The sequence below is a fragment of the Thermomyces dupontii genome, assembly GCF_041956625.1.
Source record: "Thermomyces dupontii strain NRRL 2155 unplaced genomic scaffold VTN31scaffold_1, whole genome shotgun sequence".
Classification (NCBI taxonomy): Eukaryota; Fungi; Ascomycota; class Eurotiomycetes; order Eurotiales; family Trichocomaceae; genus Thermomyces; species Thermomyces dupontii.
Genome location: NW_027192307.1, coordinates 4,194,135 through 4,211,638, shown reverse-complemented (window position 1 = coordinate 4,211,638; position 17,504 = coordinate 4,194,135). Strand labels below are relative to the sequence as shown.

Sequence of the window (17,504 nt, the reverse complement as noted above, 5' to 3'; positions counted from 1 at the left end):
TAAAAAGACTGACGATTATAGTTTTGTTATTTTTAGTGCAGATAACTTAACCAAAAAGTTACCAGTCTGCGGCTGATAGTGAGAGTGAATTTCAATACTTGTCCATTACGGTATGTAAAATACATGTAATGTCTTTGTGCATCCACACGCACAGGCCATAAGGTATCCACAAAACCGATCAGTGTGGCTTGACTAACGACGGAATTAGCGCGGGATCCTCGATTTAGCGTCTCCACTGCCGTGCATAAGGTTAACGGCTTTTGATAACCTCCCAAGCAGGATGGTACGTAGATGCTGGTACCACAACCTGCGCTCTGTAGGGTCGGTAAAACATGGTCGGAGTATCTACGGAGTGGAGAACTTGTAGTCTACAACCTTTTCATGTCACTGGCCTACAAAGTAGGAACTTACGGAAACTACTACTAGACTATCTTCGTTGGAGGACAAGTATGGCGTACTGACGAGCTAGCAATCACTACAGTCACCAGTCAACAAGTTTTCTGTTGATGCTACAATGCACGCTGCAGGGTTTGCACATCATATGAATACTATCCTTGTAGATCCTGTGATGAACAAACCCAAAGAGCAAATCGACTTGCCAGTAGACTTGACCAGTCTGCTGCTACTGAAGCCACCAAAGTTGCTGGGCTACATGGAATCAGTATACTAGTACCTACCCCTCTTCCAAGTTTTCAACCCCGTGGCAACTGGCAAGAACCCGCTGATGTCAGTGACCACTAGGTCTTCCTGTTCTGGCATTCTATCAAAAAACCCCTGTCCTACTGAAATGAAACGTGTTGGAGGTCAGCCTGACTGGTTGTACTGCTGCAATGATTGTCATCTCAATCAAGAAAAAAGAAACTCGCCCAGTGCCTAGTGTGTGCTTGATCGATTTGACTTGCGTGCTCGATAAAGTTACTAGATCTCATGACTCATGACCTCGATCTTCCAATCGCTCCGTACTTTGTCCATGTGGTAGTCATGACTAGCCTACCGTGGCTTGTACAATTAAGTATAGTACTCTGTACATAAAGTGTGCACACATAACTCTGCAATGCATAACTTTATTGACGCCCGGTTGGGAAGCCCGGTGCCTGACAAACGCAGAAACCTTCTGGAACATTACTCTGTCGAGTTAACACTTTGGCAACTTGTGCATGTGGTAAGATTCCAAGAACGGACTAGACTGGTGGGCAACCTCGTGTTCTTCATTTGCGGAATCGCCCCTTGCGGGAAAGTTAACGTTCTTGCAACAGATAAGTTATATTAATAACCTCATACATATTTTACTCACTTAACCTTTTTGACAGTCAGCCAATCAGTTCGTTCGAAGGCGAGAGTTGCAGGGATCTCGGCCTTCTAGAAGGGCGCTAGAACAAGTCCAAGCAACACTTCTTGCGTGTGCAGGGAATGCAGGATATGCATAGGTTGGGCCTACTGCAGGTCAACATTTCTTGGCAACTTCCATGTCAGTTCCCAGCAACACAATTCAACAGAGAGGGTACGGCTTGTTGCCACCTTGCTACAATTGCTTCTCCTGGTAGTCAGTGTGAGGAGGCAGACATTCGATCATCAACTGTCCCACTGCATTATAGGTAGTAGTTGTTATCCAATCCACAGAATGTTTGTCCATCGCTCATTCTGTGGTTAACTCCCCACCACTTTCTCCCCAGTCCACCTATATTCCAGCCATCATTTGATTGTTGTCATATCGATGGGCAATCCGGAGTTTAGATAACTACGAAGTACACCTAACCCAAATCGTCGCAACCTTGATGCACGGGGCACTTGGTAGACCGTCCGCTTTGCGCTTTGCCGCTTAAGGGGTGATGTGGTAATACTCATACACTGGGAATTTAGGTTAAGCTGGCTAACGATCTTCCAGATTCTCCGGGCTTGCCCGGACACTCCGTTTCTACCCCGCCTTACAAAGTCAACTCTTGACTTCAGTTCTGTTCAGAGTACGGAGCCCTCCTCGAGATCGACGGCATGCATCGTACCTAGTATAGTAGGTTATGATCATCGCGCTCCTACAGCATTTGCCACATCTTGACTCTTCCAGCAACAGCATCCCAAAATCCTCCCGGTCGATCCCAACACCACATGATGTTAAACTGCCCCAATAACGGAGTGAGGGCTCAGCTGTGATTGCTGCATCCAACGGTCGAAGCTTCGACAAGATTTATAGTCATGGCATCCCTGATTCTGACAGGGATGATCAGACACGACACGCAGTTCTCTACTGTAGGCCTATGTACGCAGTCGGGGTTTCTAAGGTTTCCGTCCCAATGATATGGTGCAGAAAGTCGGCAATGGCTTTTGGACGCCGATCTCTGAGGGGTCATCGGACCCCTGGTGAGCTGTCCCTGGAGTTTACTCTTTTCGAGCTCAGGGACAGCAGTCACTGTCTGTGCCGTGCCGCGACCCCTTGATCAGGGGGGTGCAGACACGGAACGGAGTGCATCATGCTCCGGACTCCGTCCCCGTGCTCTGCGCAGAGGGCAATACTCGAGCTCCTTTCAGCATCCAGGTACGCAGTACTAGAGCTCGTACAGTACTCTCTGTAACCTGCTTTATAATTGATCGGATACAATGATTTCTCAGGACCGTTCTGGGCCTGGATGAAGGTGGTCAGTCAAAATGCTGTCCACTAGGTCCCACTGCGGACTGTTGCACCACGCTGCTGACTGGCAGTGTCGAATGTCAAAAGCATTCGAATTGGTCTACTTCTTACGTGCGTAAGTAGCTAAGTAGAAAGTGCCACAACAGCGTTTGAAAAACAATTAGGACAATGTTGGATGGCAACCATTTCAATGTACCAACCAACTTCTCCAGTCTAGACTTTGTCCATCACGTGTACTCCGTAGGCCTACCGTGTACTACGACTCACTATCAGACCAACAGTAAGTGGATTCTTCAAGTCCTCCATCGGCCTACTGCGGGTCAAATCCTACTGTACAGTACTCAACCATGGACAGAGTCTGGAGAACCTCTGGGGTAGTCAAAGTTGGCCAGAGGCTCAATTCGATCATTATCTCCATCTCTATCTCCAGAAACCCCAAACTTACTTACTCGTAGTCTCCACCATCGCTTGAAGTTCAAGCCTTGAACTCACCGCAGCTTGCATTGAGATGTCCCAGGGACAGACTTCGGGGTTCATCTGCAGTTCAGCACATTCCCAACGTGGTGGTGGCAACATGCTCTGGAGATTTTAGGTTCAGAAGCTTATAGTTACTTTCTTGGAAAAGTTTTGAACAATCCACACCCACGGACTCACGGAGCCTATTCTTGGTCCGATGCCCGGCTAGGCGCGTTTAACACTCGAGTGTTATTGGCGGAGAGGCTTCCTCTGGATGGACCACCTGCATGTTGGTACGCTAAACCTCTTCTTGACTAGCGTCTCTGCTACACATGCAGCCAGCTGCAAAATGGCTAGTTGAAGAAGCAGTTCAAGCTGAAAGTCCAACGTAGCCTGCGCTTGTCTTGACGCTAACACAAGTTTAATCCTCATTGGCGTGAGATCCAGTGGGATGTTACCCAGAGGATCAAGTAACTCTCCTCACTTGCTACTTACTCCTTCCAGGGAGACTGTGTGTGGTGAATCCCCCGGAATTGATGTCCATCATTGCCATTGACTCGGGCCGTGAGTCTGGGAGGAATGGACTGGGGTTCCAATTGACTAGGGCAGCGAGGGTGAGGCCTGTACATACGGAGGACTGGGAGGCAGTTTAATTGACCACTTTCTCATGAAAAGGAAGGCTTGTCCTGACCGAGGTACTGAGTCTGTACATTCGGACTGGGGCCCTCTCATACTGACGGGTCCTATTCAGACGAATCGAATCAAACTACGTGACCATCCAAAAAGGTCATTGGTTCATGGAAGCACTTTGGCCGCGTTACTGTCCAATCCGGACCTACGGAGACGGACGACGGGCGCACGCCGAGAGGAGATCAAGGACTAACTTCGCCGTCCCTGCGGAGAGCAGTTCGTGGAATTCCTTGCCCGCTCCCGGCACGGTCACACCCGCACGGGGTATTTTCGATTGGCTGTGTGGCCACAATCCGGGGTTTAGCCAGGGATTTGCAACTTGCAGGTTGTGATTGATACTGAGGTAGTTTAGTAGAGTGATCAGCAGTCTACTTAACAGTATCAGACGGTTTTCTCTCCGTCCGACACCAGAGGCCAGCAGAACTGATGGCTTAGCCAGCATTGCATTGTCTTCTGTATTTAGCAGACATTCGTGGTTTCTCGGGCTTGTCAGTCGCCGCAATCGCTCTTCTCCGTCAGCATCTCATCAAGCAACATGGCCCACTTCGCGGACTGATCGGTCTTCGCCGACCAAATAAGCTCAACATATGCATATATTGTGTATTATTACACACATGTATGTAATTTACCATCCGGAACCCCACCATGCCCAGCGTGCCGCCATCTCATCTGCGCAACAGACTCAATAACCAACCTAAATACAGCCATCTTTGGCCCACCTGGCGGTATGTTGAGCTTGTGCATACTGACGGGGAATTTCTGGAAAGTCTCTTCATCTTCAGGGCTTTCTGCTAACTCCCGATCGGGACATACACGGTGGCTTGTCGTCGGCCACGGCACGGACGTTTCAATCCCCGTGCGTTTCAGAAGCTCGTCATTAGTTAGGTTATGTAGTTTTTAGCTGCACGTTTCGTAGACGAGGATACATTTAATGGCGTCTGCCCCCCCCGCGGGCCATGTGATGATTGAGATGCGACCAGTGTCGACGGTCTCTGGCAACACCCATTGACCACTGCTGTCGCTCTCTTGTCTTCGGCAAGGAGGAACACCCACCGCTGGCTCTCGTGCCGGAACCATCATTCCCTTGAAAACGACCTCGGCGAACGAGAACTAATCGTACACTGGAAGAACCGGTTCGCATCGAATCGCGAACGTGCTTCTTCTTCTGATTGTATTCCTTCCTAGTCGACTGTGGCAGATAACCAAGTTCCGGTTGGATTGAATAATGCCCGCTGCCCCGGTGCGCCGCCCAAACACGTTGGGCGATATTCCGCTGCCCATCACCTACACACCCACCACACATCGCATTAGCAAGGCGAAAAAGGGAAAGCGGGTACATGCTTGCGAATATCCAGGCTGCAATAAGGTATGATACATCCTCCGCTTGTGTCAATGAACTGGTCGTCTAAATTCGTCGTCCAGGTGTTCACTCGCGCCGAGCACAGGCGTCGACATGAACTGAACCACAACCCCGAAGCTTCTTTTCGGTGCACTTATGAGGGATGCCGGAGAGCCTTCCACCGTTCCGATCTGCTGGCCCGCCACATGGAGCGACAGTATGTCTGCAGATAGTCCCATATTTCCCAGAACCAGGAACTGACGGGTGGGACAGTGAGCTGGATGGGCAATCCGATAGCAGTGCCACGCGACAGACGAGGTCCAAACACACCAGGTCTGTCACGTCGGTGCCGTCAAATTTGGTGTCCTCCATGCCGGCCAGCACCCAATCGCCCCCTTACCCGATGACTCCCATGTCCATGCCGGTCTCGTCAACGCCCGTCTCGTCCACCGGCTCCGTCGCCGGTCCCGCGTCTACGATTGACTCTGGAAGCAATTTCATGCTGTCGTGGAATGGCATGGAGATTCCAATCCAACCTCGACCGTCGGCTGTCTTTGGCAGTCATGTTCAGGACTCGCCAGACGACCTCTCGTTTTACTCGTCTCCCGACTCCTGCAGGTCTCCGGTGTCGGAGATTGCCGGATACGGGATGCCTCCGATTCCCCCTTCGACACCCACGTCGGTGATGGATTCCTATAACGTGGTCGTGTTTAATCCTGAAATATGTGCATCCCCTCTCCAGCTGCCCGTGACCTCATGTGAATGGAACCACATGGACCTCATGCCCGTCCCGGACATGATGCCTCTGGCGCTAGATAGTGACAACTTCGTTGAGCCGGTAGGTCGAGTTCCACGCCAGCCAGCCCCATACAACAGGCTAACGTTTCGACAGGCCCTCCAGAGCCCTTACCTTGGAAATCGTGGTTTGGAGATGGCCAACAGTTTATCCTGGCAATAACCTTCTACGAGAACAGAACGCTATTATATATAAACCATCGCTTGGCTGAATAAGGAGTCAGCGTGACGCGAACACGGTCAACACGAGTTTCTTCAACACGAGCTTCTTCTCCCCGTTCATGTTTGCTTTTTCCATCTTGCATTGTTAATGTTTGGTTGAGGGGCGTTGTTTCCATATATTGGGGAGGTTTGCTTTTCTTTTTTTTTTTTTTTTTTCAAATAGAGTCGGGTTACGAGGACGGCGGCGCATGTACGAGTGGATGGTCTCGACTTGTCATGTTTGTGTGTCATGTACCTACCTTGGCTGATGATTTGTACCGATACCCCTGTACCCTGTTATCATCTTGCATCATGCTGGTTCCGATGACATCGATGACATGTGTACCATTCGTTGGTCTGGCGCTCTAGGGGATGGTGGAATTTGTCATGCAAGCCCTGTATATACGAGTATACGAGTGCAGATGATTGGAATACCTAGTTACCACGACAGATTTAATCTAACTCGGTTTCAGGCTTGATTCCTGTAGCAAATCACACATGCTCTGTCAGGAATCCGGAATCCATCCTTTCGAGTGAAGGGAATGGTCCGGAACATCGACCCCAATAATGGTGTCTGTGTCTGCGGGGGAAGATAATCTTCCACATCCCCATCTTTTCAAGATACCAGGTACCAGGTAGGTACCTAGGTAGGTACCTCTAGAATGATGTTTCGAGTCCTTGGACTCCTGGTATCAAGAGGGAAATTACCCCTTTGCCTACATTGGCTCTCATTCGGTCATGTGAAGGTTGAAAATCATCGGGGAACTCATCCGACGAAATCTTTCTTCTACTCCTTCCTTCACCATTGATGATTGGCCATGTCACATCATGGCTGTCATATCATGGCGAGCGTGATAGCTTGGGGGCGAAGATGGTTCGATTACATGTTCGTACAGTGCTCTTTACATTTGCCCATATCGACTATGGCCAGCCAGATATAAATTAACTATTATGTACGGAGTATTTATACCGGTATGGATCATCTATCTCGTTGCATCTTATCACTCATGGCTTGCCTCCATCGGGGCCCCATCTTCTTCATGGTCATGATGGATATGATGCAGATCACAAAGGCTGCAATCCCCAAAATGGTAAACAACCAGCCATTCCCGATGGCTTGGATCAGCGGAGAGGCAACCACGGAGCCAACGCAGGAGAGAATATTGCGGACAAAGTTATTCAGAGCCACGCCCGCAGACGACTTCTTGGGCATGAACTCGGTCAGCATGGTGGTGGCCATGCCGAAGATGAGCATGGAGCCGACGCCGAAGAAGAAATTGGCAAACATCTAGTTGCCGCCGAAAGGAGAAGCCAAAGGTAGCCCTAGTGGTTAGCCCCAGGTTCTGCCAAATGAAATGGGGGATAGGGTCTGGTGGGAGACTACCGGAGCAAGCCAGTGGATACCCTTGTCCACCGTCCACCCATACCATATCAGCCCCGCAGGATAAAGAATGGCACCAAGCCAGGCGTTCTCGCGCATGCGGTCTTCCGGCAGATAGACCAATCGGCCCTTCTCATCGTACCGACCGGCCTTGGTCGCCTCTCGGTGCATGATCTTGTCAATCCACTTCCCGCCAAAGATACTCGCGAGAAGGTATCCCAGCGAGTTTGGAAGATAAAGAAATCCGATGACAAGTGTGGAAAAGTTGTACGGCGCAGCCGCAAAGGATTCGGTCACCGATATATTCAACACATAGAGAACCCCGAACGTAACCGCCGAACACCACACCGTCAGCAGCACGGGGAAGTACCTCAAGTACTGAATGATGGACAAAGGATCCACGAAGACCATTTTGAGCACCTTGAGCCATTGGGTGGTCATACGCATCATCTGCGTCGAAACCCGGCTCGGCGCTCGGTCCAGAGTATTAGAACGGTCAGTCTCCGCCAGAGGTTTCTTGCGTGCTTCCAGGGTCTCGGGAAGGGCGAAGACGAGAAAGAGTGTGATGATGCCCCCGAACGCCGCCAAGAACCACATTGTGCTCCGCCATCCCCATCGGCTGGCCAAGGAGCCTCCGATGAACGGACCGACCAACGGACCGCACAGGGGCCCGATGTAGAAATATCCCATGGCTCTGCCGCGCTCCCGTACTTCCCAAATGTCGGCAATCGTCCCGGCGCCGACCGCCTGCACCGACGCAGACGCTCCGCCGCTCAGCATCCGCATGACGATGAGCATGGCGATGGAGGTCGACACAGCATTAAGCACGTTGAACAGAACGAACATTGCAAAGGACACAATGTAGACTGAGCGGCGTCCGAGCGCTTCACTGAATGACGACCACCATAATGGGAAAATGGACATGCTGAGCATGTACAGAGCGATGTTCAAGTTGGTGGTTGTGGTGCTCGCGTTGAATTCCTCCGTCACCTCGGCCAAAGATGCTACAGACAAAAAAAAAAAAAAGGGCGGCTCATGTTAGTATTTTCCAGGCTCCATGTTTGTTCCTGATCTCCGGGGTCGTGCTTACGGAAGATGATCGAGCTACCCAAAGGAGCCACAACGGCGGCCATGGCCACGACAAAGGTAATGAACCATTTGACGCGCCGGGAATACGTCTTTGGATTTTCCACCTCTGCCAGCAGGGTAATTTGGCCGAGCAAGCCGCGCCGTTGCAGTCGAGGAACGACCACCGGCGGGCCGAGCTCGGTGGTGACCCGACGAACGAGAGAATCGGGCTGTTGGTCTTCATTCCCTTGCCCACATTCTCCCGGGTCACTGACTGTTGCAGTCAACTCCAGCGGAGGATTAGGACAATCATTATTACTGTCCATGATTTTGTCAACCGGCGCTATCGAATTGGAAGCTTGGGACGCCTCCGTAGTATGGGTGTTTGGTTCCGCATTTTTCTCAAGGTCATTGCGGTCATGAGAGCTCATCTTTCATGGAGGATTGGGTACATGGAGCGAACATGAGTTCACACTGATTCTAACAAACGTCAGCAACTCGGCCAGCTAGGTGAAGGAACTTCGAGTGCTGTCGTCGGTAGGTTCTGGATTTCCTGCCGAGTCCTGGTGCAAAAGTACTACTTACAATCAACCATGAAAGTCGGTGACAAGAGACTAGTAAGCTACTAGCTCTGACAGAACAATACGGCTTTATGATATCGTGTTGGAGTTCCCCAACATATCACGAGATTGAAGATATCAAGGAAACTCTGATCAGCTCAGGAACAGCTTGAGATTATCAACAGCGCAGATCTAAATATATATTGTATGCTGAAAGGCTGAAAGACCTTGTTCATTGTTGTTGATATCATTTCTGCATGTGTCGGATAATTTTCCGGGCTTCCTGTCAATGATGGACTCTAGCTCCGATCAGCCAATCAGCGATCAGGGTTGTGCCGATCTTGCCGAAAGTCCGAACCCCCCGAAGGTTCCCCCCCACTCCCCTATGCCGAACGAGAACATCTCCCATAGGTACAGGTTCCGAAATCAATCCAAACTCATGACAGGAACGCCATCTGCCTGGACTTTTGATATATGATTGTCGCCGTCGCTGCGTTTAGATACTGCAAGTGACACTTTGTGCATTTTGATACATGCAGCGGTTGAATTCAGGTTGTAGATGGCCCAATGCCATCGGCAGCACTTCCGCAGTTCTGATCTGCGCGAGAGATAACAGGACGGAGGGACTAGCACATCCACCCGGCCGATGGCGTGTCATCCGACAATGATCCTTGCGCACTCATCGCTTGGTGAGGGCGTTGTAATGCTCACCCAGTCCGTATGTATGTCGATAGTACGCAAGCCAAATCTGGGGTCTCTCGTCGACATCGGCATCGCCGGCCTCGATCTTTTCGATCCGCCCATCGCCTTGTAGGACATTGATATCGACCCCGTACGCCCGCGCAATAGCCTGCAATTCCAACTGGCCGCCCCATTCGCCCGTGAGGCGAACCTTCCGGACATACTCCTCCAGCGGTTCCTCCATGAACGGCGCAAACTCGTCCGCATGCTGCTGTATGAAGTCTGCCGTCACCGCTCGCACTGCCCGGTATCCGTCATGAAGAGGGGAAGCAACAGTGTCAATGCGCGACGCGGTTGTAGACGAGACGGGAAATCGCTCTGGATTTGGTCGGAGGCCCAGGCCCAGTTCGTCGAGCTGACAGGCAATCGCCGAGTATAGACAGTGTCCGTCCGGATTGATTTCGATTTCCTTCAGGCCGTGGCGCTTGAACGCGGCTTCCATCAGCTCCTTCTCGTTGCCCCGGTGGTCGGCCTGGTTGGCCGCTTCCTCTGCGGCGGCGGCGGCCTGTGCGGCGCGTTCCGCCTCGCGCCGCGCCAGCCTCGCTTTATGTCGATTCGGCTTTCTTTGTCGAGGCGGCATGGTACCATTTGGCGGTTGTGATTGCGATGTTGTGTTTTGTTTCGCTGCTGGTTCCGCCTTTGCCTTTTCTTCGACCGTTCCGTTGGGTTCTTGTGTGGTATCGTCGTCGAGATTTAGAACTTCGAGACGATCGGCCGTGTCGTCGAGAGGCTCGCCTAGGAATGCCGCGATTTCCGCCTTTTGGCGCTCATCCAACTCTCGTTGTAATCGTTCGCATTCATCGTTGACGCCTCTCCGCGTCTTTTTGGTGGCAGATTTTTTCTTCTGCGCTATTCGGGCTTGTAGTTTACGTTGTTCTTCCTGATGCCGTGCTCGGATCGTCTCTAATGTCTCCTCCATCTTCGTGAGCCGGACTGAGGGCTGTCGGTGAAAATCTGCTGCACGGTAGTTATCGGCCGCGGCAGTCCGAATGTCTGAGTGCTCGGCCTAGCGTAAAATCAGCTGCCGGACTTGGACCCTGCGAAGCCCTAAGACTGAGCCCTAACAATACCCCCAAATTGGTCAACGGTTCGGTCTGAAGCCTCGGCATCTTTGCCGTCCGGCTCCCAGCTGTGCATTATGGCATTCAAGGGCCAGCTACGTCCTCGGACATTGAGGAGATTGCGTTCTTTCTTCACCATCCGCTCATCTTTGTGATTTATTTTTGCTTTTTCAAGGGTGTTAGGCATAATGGACATCAACCGCTTGTTCAATGTTGAGGCATGTCTGCCAGATCTCCAGCTGTTCTCGGCATTTCTGACTCCGTCTTAGGGCAAAATAGTCCTCGTTACTGGCGGTGCCAAAGGCATCGGCCGGATGATCTCTGAAGGATATGTGACGAACGGGGCTACGGTGTACATCTCCTCTCGTGATGCAAAAGCTTGCGAGAAGGCCATCGAGGAGCTGAATGCTCTCGGCAAAGGAAAGGCCTATGCCATCCCTGCCAATTTCTACAAGGAGGAGGAAGTCCAGCGGCTGGCCGAAGAGTTGAGCAAGAGAGAAAGCAGTAAGTGACTTCTCCTCTGCCTTGATCATTCCAGCAGGCATCGTGATTGATACTTTGCGATGTTTCCAGAGCTTCATGTCCTTGTGAATAATTCGGGTTCGAACTGGGGTGCCCCCTACGATCAATACCCATCCTCGGCGTGGACGAGGGTTCTTACGCTGAATCTTCATCGTGTGTTTGATCTCACAAAGCTCCTGACGCCGCTTTTGGAGAAGGGAGCCAGCCCAGGGGATCCCGCTCGGATCATCAATATTGGTAGCATCGATGGCTTGCGAGTCCCCGCGCTGGAGACTTTTGCCTACAGCGCCAGTAAGGCCGGGCTACACCATTTGAGCCGAGTCCTTGCAAACCATCTGGGCGGTAGGAACATCACGTTCGTGCCCAACCTTCTTCCTGGCGTTGTTCCCGTGACCACCCCGTGCTGATGCCTTGTTTCAGGTCCAACACCCTCGCCTGCGGCCCCTTTCGCAGTAAGATGATGGCCGAGACATTGCGCAAGTATGAGGACCTCATCGTGGCTGGCATCCCACTGGCTCGCATTGGCACCCCCGAGGACGTCGCTGGAGCGTGTTTGTTCTTGAGTAGTCGTGCGGGCGCGTTCGTGACGGGGGCGACCATTACCGTGGACGGGGGCGCGGTTGTCGCGGCAAAGCTATGACTCAAGGGAGAGGGGACCGTTCGTGGGATGTGGCGGCAATAGCGTCGGCCGAATGGTCACAAGTGTCACCAGAAATGTTCCCAAATGCGGTCGTGCTTTTTTTGTCGGGAGAGAAGAGGGATTTCCTAGGTTAGTTTTTTGGGGCAATACTCCGTACTCCGCGTCCAAGCTCGACTCCTGAGAGTCAATTCAGGAGGGTCCATAGGTTACCTCTTGATGCTATTCTTTGCCTGTACCCCGTACTCCATCGGTTATCCGTACTCCGTACATAGTGCTTTCTTTTTTTTTTTTTTTTTTTTTTTTTTCTCCATTTTTCTGACACTGAAATAAAAATAGTCCACGCTAGGCATAGAATAGTCCACAGCCAGGAAAACGAATCCCGAAGCTATGGCGATTGGCCATTTATCGAGACGGCAGTGCGAGGAGGGAGTGCCAATAATCGCCACCAAAGTCAAACCCGACAAGTGATGGATTTTCTCAGGGATGCAAACTTGCACAGAGACAGTTACATACAACAGAGCGACCCGTGTGGCCCTTGGGGGGCAGAGCAACCAGCCAAACTGCTCGCCGGTTTTAACCCTCAGTAGTTTTTTGTCTGCTCTACGTGGGTGGGTCCAATTGGATCCAGTAGTAATACTGCTTGCTGTACGAGAACAGTAAGTTATGTACAGTAGGTTACTATCCTTTGGGAGGATAGACCCCTTCATTCAAGTTGGCGGCGAAAGATGGGAGCTCCCCCCCCCCCAAAAAGCTGCAAGCATCGATCTATATGTCATACTCTGAACAGCCCTTTTTTTTCTGTGCCAACTCAAAGCTGTGCTCGACTTGGATCGGTGCGAAATATTAATCGTCTGTGAATACTTATTACTAATTCTAATTCTATCTTGGATCGTTTGCGCGATCGCATTCGTTCAAATTCCATCGCCTGCATTGTGAGTAATCATCACATCGACGTCGAGTCGAGGTCGTTCGATCCATCGCCTTTTTATAGTCAAGTTGTTTTTTTTTTTTTTTTTTTTTTTTTTTTTTTTTTTTTTTTTTTTTTTTTTCTCCATTTTTCTGACACTGAAATAAAAATAGTCCACGCTAGGCATAGAATAGTCCACAGCCAGGAAAACGAATCCCGAAGCTATGGCGATTGGCCATTTATCGAGACGGCAGTGCGAGGAGGGAGTGCCAATAATCGCCACCAAAGTCAAACCCGACAAGTGATGGATTTTCTCAGGGATGCAAACTTGCACAGAGACAGTTACATACAACAGAGCGACCCGTGTGGCCCTTGGGGGGCAGAGCAACCAGCCAAACTGCTCGCCGGTTTTAACCCTCAGTAGTTTTTTGTCTGCTCTACGTGGGTGGGTCCAATTGGATCCAGTAGTAATACTGCTTGCTGTACGAGAACAGTAAGTTATGTACAGTAGGTTACTATCCTTTGGGAGGATAGACCCCTTCATTCAAGTTGGCGGCGAAAGATGGGAGCTCCCCCCCCCCAAAAAGCTGCAAGCATCGATCTATATGTCATACTCTGAACAGCCCTTTTTTTTCTGTGCCAACTCAAAGCTGTGCTCGACTTGGATCGGTGCGAAATATTAATCGTCTGTGAATACTTATTACTAATTCTAATTCTATCTTGGATCGTTTGCGCGATCGCATTCGTTCAAATTCCATCGCCTGCATTGTGAGTAATCATCACATCGACGTCGAGTCGAGGTCGTTCGATCCATCGCCTTTAAGTGTTTTTTTCGTTTTTTTTTTTTTTTTTTTTTTTTTTTTTTTTTTTTTTAACCCCGTTTCCCATCTCGACGATCCGACCCTTGAAAATCGATCTTCCAGCGCCCAACCGACCAGAGTACTATGACCTCGTCACATGTCAGGGCACCTTCTGGACCAACCGTAGACCCGTTCTCCGAACCCGAGGTCTACTACGCGGAAAATGAAGAGGGATGGAACAAGGCCCATCGCCGCGCGTTCTCGGCGGTAAGTTCTTCGATCGTGGTGATTTGTTTGGCGGTTATGGGATGACGTCTAACGGGTGTGCAATAGAACGTCAAGTCGCTGAACCGCGAGGACATCAAAAACTACCTGGGCAGCATCCCCTTGCGTCGGGGAAGTCATGGTATCGTATCCCCGGAAACGTGCGTCCAAGGGAACCATCATATCACTAACGACAAACAGATGAGGCGTCGTTGGTGCCTCGGCGGTTTTTGATTGATGTCGACGAGACGCTGCAGACGCTGCTCGAGAGAGAGGATACCGATAAGAACATGCAAATCACCATCGAAGATGCCGGGCCCAAGGTACGTCATACGAGAGAAGAACTCTCTCCGACCGATCCACTGACCGCCGCCAGGTTCTCCCGATCGGCACCGCGGCATCCTCCGGGTACAATAAATTCGATGTTCGCGGAACGTACATGCTCTCGAACCTCCTCCAAGAACTCACCATCGCCAAAGATTACGGTCGCAAGCGGATCGTGCTGGACGAGGACCGGCTGAGCGAGAATCCGGTCAATCGCCTTTCTCGATATATCAAGAAATCGTTCTGGAACGCCTTGACTCGTCGGATTGACGGTTCCAATATCGCCGAGGCCGGACGCGATCCGAAGGACTGGACCGACGATCCCCGGCCTCGCATCTACATCCCTCCTGGCTGCCCGGAGCAGTACGAGTACTACAAGCGCATCGCAGAAAGTAGGCCGGAATTGCGCCTCGACGTCCAAATGTTGGCGGAGAAAATCACCCCCGAATACGTCAAGAGTCTCAACGCCAAGCCGGGGTTGCTGGCTTTGGCGATGGAAGAGTATATCGACCCCGCGACGGGGAAGAAGGACATGCGTGGTGTACCCTTCGTCGTCCCGGGTGGTCGGTTCAACGAGCTGTACGGTTGGGATAGTTACATGGAGTCCCTGGGCCTGTTGGTCAGCAACCGAGTCGATCTTGCCAAGGCCATGGTCATCAACTTCTGCTTCTGCATCAAGCATTACGGCAAGATCCTGAACGCGACGCGTTCATACTATCTCTTGCGGTCTCAGCCACCGTTCTTGACGGACATGGCGCTCCGAGTGTACGACAAGATCAAGGCCGAGCCGGACGCGCTGGACTTTCTGCGCAATGCCATCCTCGCGGCGATCAAGGAGTACTACAGCGTGTGGATGGCGGAGCCACGTTACGACCCAGTGTCCGGTCTATCGAGGTACCGCCCGGAGGGGTTGGGCGTGCCCCCGGAGACGGAGGCGACGCACTTCCTGCACCTGCTGACACCGTACGCGAAAAAGTATGGCATGACCTTCAAGGAGTTTGTGCAGGCGTACAATGACGGGGTCGTCAAGGAGCCCGAGCTGGACGAGTATTTCCTCCATGACCGGGCAGTGCGTGAGTCGGGCCACGACACTTCCTACCGACTCGAGCGGGTCTGCGCAAATCTGGCCACGGTGGACCTCAATTCGTTGTTGTACAAGTACGAGGTGGATATTGGCCGGACCATCCGCACGTTTTTCGGAGACAAGCTTTACATTCCACCCGAGTTCCGCACTGAGCAAACCCAGAACGTTGAGTTTGAAACGTCGTCAGTGTGGGACCGCCGGGCCAGGAAACGGAAGCTGGCCATGGACAAGCTGCTCTGGGACGAGGAGAAGGGCATGTTCTTTGATTACGACACCGTCAAGAAAGAGCGCACGGACTACGAGTCCGCAACGACCTTCTGGACGATGTGGGCTGGCTTGGCCACACCGGCGCAAGCGGCCCAGCTGGTCAAGAAGGCCCTCCCCAAGTTCGAAGTCTACGGTGGCCTAGTGTCCGGCACGGAGAAGTCTCGCGGAGAGATTAGTTTGGACCGTCCTAATCGACAATGGGACTACCCGTATGGGTGGGCGCCTCAGCAGATGCTCGCTTGGACAGGCCTTCTACGTTACGGGTATCAGGATGAAGCCGAGCGGTTGGCGTACAAGTGGCTGTACATGATCACCAAGGCCTTTGTCGACTTCAACGGTGTGGTGGTCGAGAAGTACGACGTGACGCGGCCGATCGATCCGCACCGGGTGGATGCCGAGTATGGCAACCAGGGTGTTGACTTCAAGGGCGTTCCTCGGGAAGGGTATGTTTCCCGGTCCTTTGTATCAAATGGTATGGGCGTATGCTAACTCGAAACAGATTCGGCTGGGTCAATGCCAGCTATGTCTATGGGCTGGAGATTCTGAACGCCCACATGAGGCGGGCTCTCGGAGCCATCACTCCTTACGAGACGTACAGCCGTGCTCTGGACATGCAGTTCCCATACTGAGCGTTCCCATTCTGAGCGGTCGTCGAACGTATCTTTCGGGAGATTCTTTTGTTTTCCTCGCGTTGTCGACTGTGATTTCTTTGGCGAATTAGAGCTAGAGTGGTTGACTGGGTTCTGCCGTTCAAACTCTGGGCGTTTGCAGGGAGACTGGGTCTGCTGTACGAGTCGTTCAAGGGGAAAAGTCGAGATTTGTGATCATATATGTTTATAGGTACTATTAGTATTATTTTTTCAGTTCTTAATTAATAGTACTGTCGACATCAGGTTGATTGTCTTCCAGTCGTTGGGAATTGGGATGCCTCACGTCTCAGGCAGAGCGCCAGAAGTTGGACTCTTCTGACTAGGGACGTCTGATTGGTCCCTTAACCCGACCCCGATGTCTGCCTGATTCCTCAGGCCACAACGCGGCGATCCTCCTCATTCCGCTGGGCCGGGATCTGCCGATCTCGGGGACTCCACTCGGCCGTTCGACTGCTCTTTTGCCACGGGTTCAGCCGAGGTTAGAGATTGAGTCAATAGTGTTCGCCAGTTGGCGATGCGATGACGAGCTGAATTGGAATGTTGTGTTGTACCCTTCAAGTCCAAGTTATGGGAGAAGTCTTCTCATTCTTTGTTTACTACCTAATACCCAGTCGTATGCCTACTCCAAAGTCCAAACAGCTTGATGAGAAGCTTCTATTCGGGTATCACGACGGAGTGACGTATGCAGATGACATTGCCAAAGTCGGAATTTCGAACTTTGTTTTTTTTCCTGTTCTTTTTTGCACTTGAGCAGGAGGTTAGTAAAATGATGAGTCATGCTGCGCGATGAACTATCGGGAAGTCAATGTTGGATGGTTGTTTCAGCGTTCCGATGGAAAGATGAAGAGATGCGAAAATCGGACCGGAGCGGCGTCTGATTAGGGCTGGAGATGGAGCTACAGTACTTAGTAGTGTGTGTACGAGTACGCAGCTACATATGGAGCTATGGTTATATGCTCGAGAGACGAGACTCGGAATCTCTGGAGTGTTCTTCTTTTGACAGTGACCAAGGCAAGAGAGTACTATTAATTGCGCTCTTTATACAGTCCTCTTACCAGTCGTCCGATATTGTTCATAGCTAAGGTCTGGATACCGTCGGCGATCAAATCAAGGAGAGTACGGAGTAGTACT

At 51.4% G+C, this 17,504-nt stretch overlaps 7 protein-coding genes across 7 annotated transcripts; 4 read left to right on the top strand and 3 right to left on the bottom strand.

Annotated features, from left to right (window-relative positions):
- Positions 1–2,465: 2,465 nt before the first annotated feature.
- Positions 2,466–3,962, top strand: VTN31DRAFT_1598 (uncharacterized protein; the record flags this gene model as incomplete). The annotated part of the gene is made up of 6 exons (XM_069401672.1): positions 2,466–2,530; positions 2,605–2,630; positions 2,695–2,738; positions 3,684–3,693; positions 3,755–3,774; positions 3,831–3,962. The coding sequence occupies 6 exons, from the start codon at positions 2,466–2,468 to the stop codon at positions 3,960–3,962; spliced, it is 297 nt and encodes a 98-aa protein (XP_069264454.1).
- A 1,032-nt stretch (positions 3,963–4,994) lies between these two features.
- On the top strand, positions 4,995–6,066 carry VTN31DRAFT_1597 (uncharacterized protein; the record flags this gene model as incomplete). The annotated part of the gene is made up of 4 exons (XM_069401671.1): positions 4,995–5,135; positions 5,192–5,325; positions 5,382–5,946; positions 6,001–6,066. 4 exons carry the CDS (start codon positions 4,995–4,997, stop codon positions 6,064–6,066), a joined length of 906 nt encoding a protein of 301 aa, XP_069264453.1.
- A 1,017-nt stretch (positions 6,067–7,083) lies between these two features.
- Positions 7,084–8,879, bottom strand: VTN31DRAFT_1596 (uncharacterized protein; the record flags this gene model as incomplete). The annotated part of the gene is made up of 3 exons (XM_069401670.1): positions 7,084–7,392; positions 7,489–8,489; positions 8,576–8,879. 3 exons carry the CDS (start codon positions 8,877–8,879, stop codon positions 7,084–7,086), a joined length of 1,614 nt encoding a protein of 537 aa, XP_069264452.1.
- Positions 8,880–9,792: 913 nt separating this feature from the next.
- VTN31DRAFT_1595 (uncharacterized protein) lies at positions 9,793–10,773 on the bottom strand (the record flags this gene model as incomplete). Its single annotated transcript, XM_069401669.1, has 1 exon — positions 9,793–10,773. The coding sequence occupies one exon, from the start codon at positions 10,771–10,773 to the stop codon at positions 9,793–9,795; it is 981 nt and encodes a 326-aa protein (XP_069264451.1).
- A 330-nt stretch (positions 10,774–11,103) lies between these two features.
- Positions 11,104–12,077, top strand: VTN31DRAFT_1594 (uncharacterized protein; the record flags this gene model as incomplete). Its single annotated transcript, XM_069401668.1, has 4 exons — positions 11,104–11,133; positions 11,185–11,419; positions 11,489–11,792; positions 11,858–12,077. The coding sequence occupies 4 exons, from the start codon at positions 11,104–11,106 to the stop codon at positions 12,075–12,077; spliced, it is 789 nt and encodes a 262-aa protein (XP_069264450.1).
- Positions 12,078–12,988: 911 nt separating this feature from the next.
- Positions 12,989–13,528, bottom strand: VTN31DRAFT_1593 (uncharacterized protein; the record flags this gene model as incomplete). Its single annotated transcript, XM_069401667.1, has 1 exon — positions 12,989–13,528. The coding sequence occupies one exon, from the start codon at positions 13,526–13,528 to the stop codon at positions 12,989–12,991; it is 540 nt and encodes a 179-aa protein (XP_069264449.1).
- Positions 13,529–13,928: 400 nt separating this feature from the next.
- On the top strand, positions 13,929–16,352 carry VTN31DRAFT_1592 (uncharacterized protein; the record flags this gene model as incomplete). Its single annotated transcript, XM_069401666.1, has 5 exons — positions 13,929–14,051; positions 14,118–14,190; positions 14,250–14,371; positions 14,425–16,166; positions 16,223–16,352. The coding sequence occupies 5 exons, from the start codon at positions 13,929–13,931 to the stop codon at positions 16,350–16,352; spliced, it is 2,190 nt and encodes a 729-aa protein (XP_069264448.1).
- Positions 16,353–17,504: the final 1,152 nt, after the last annotated feature.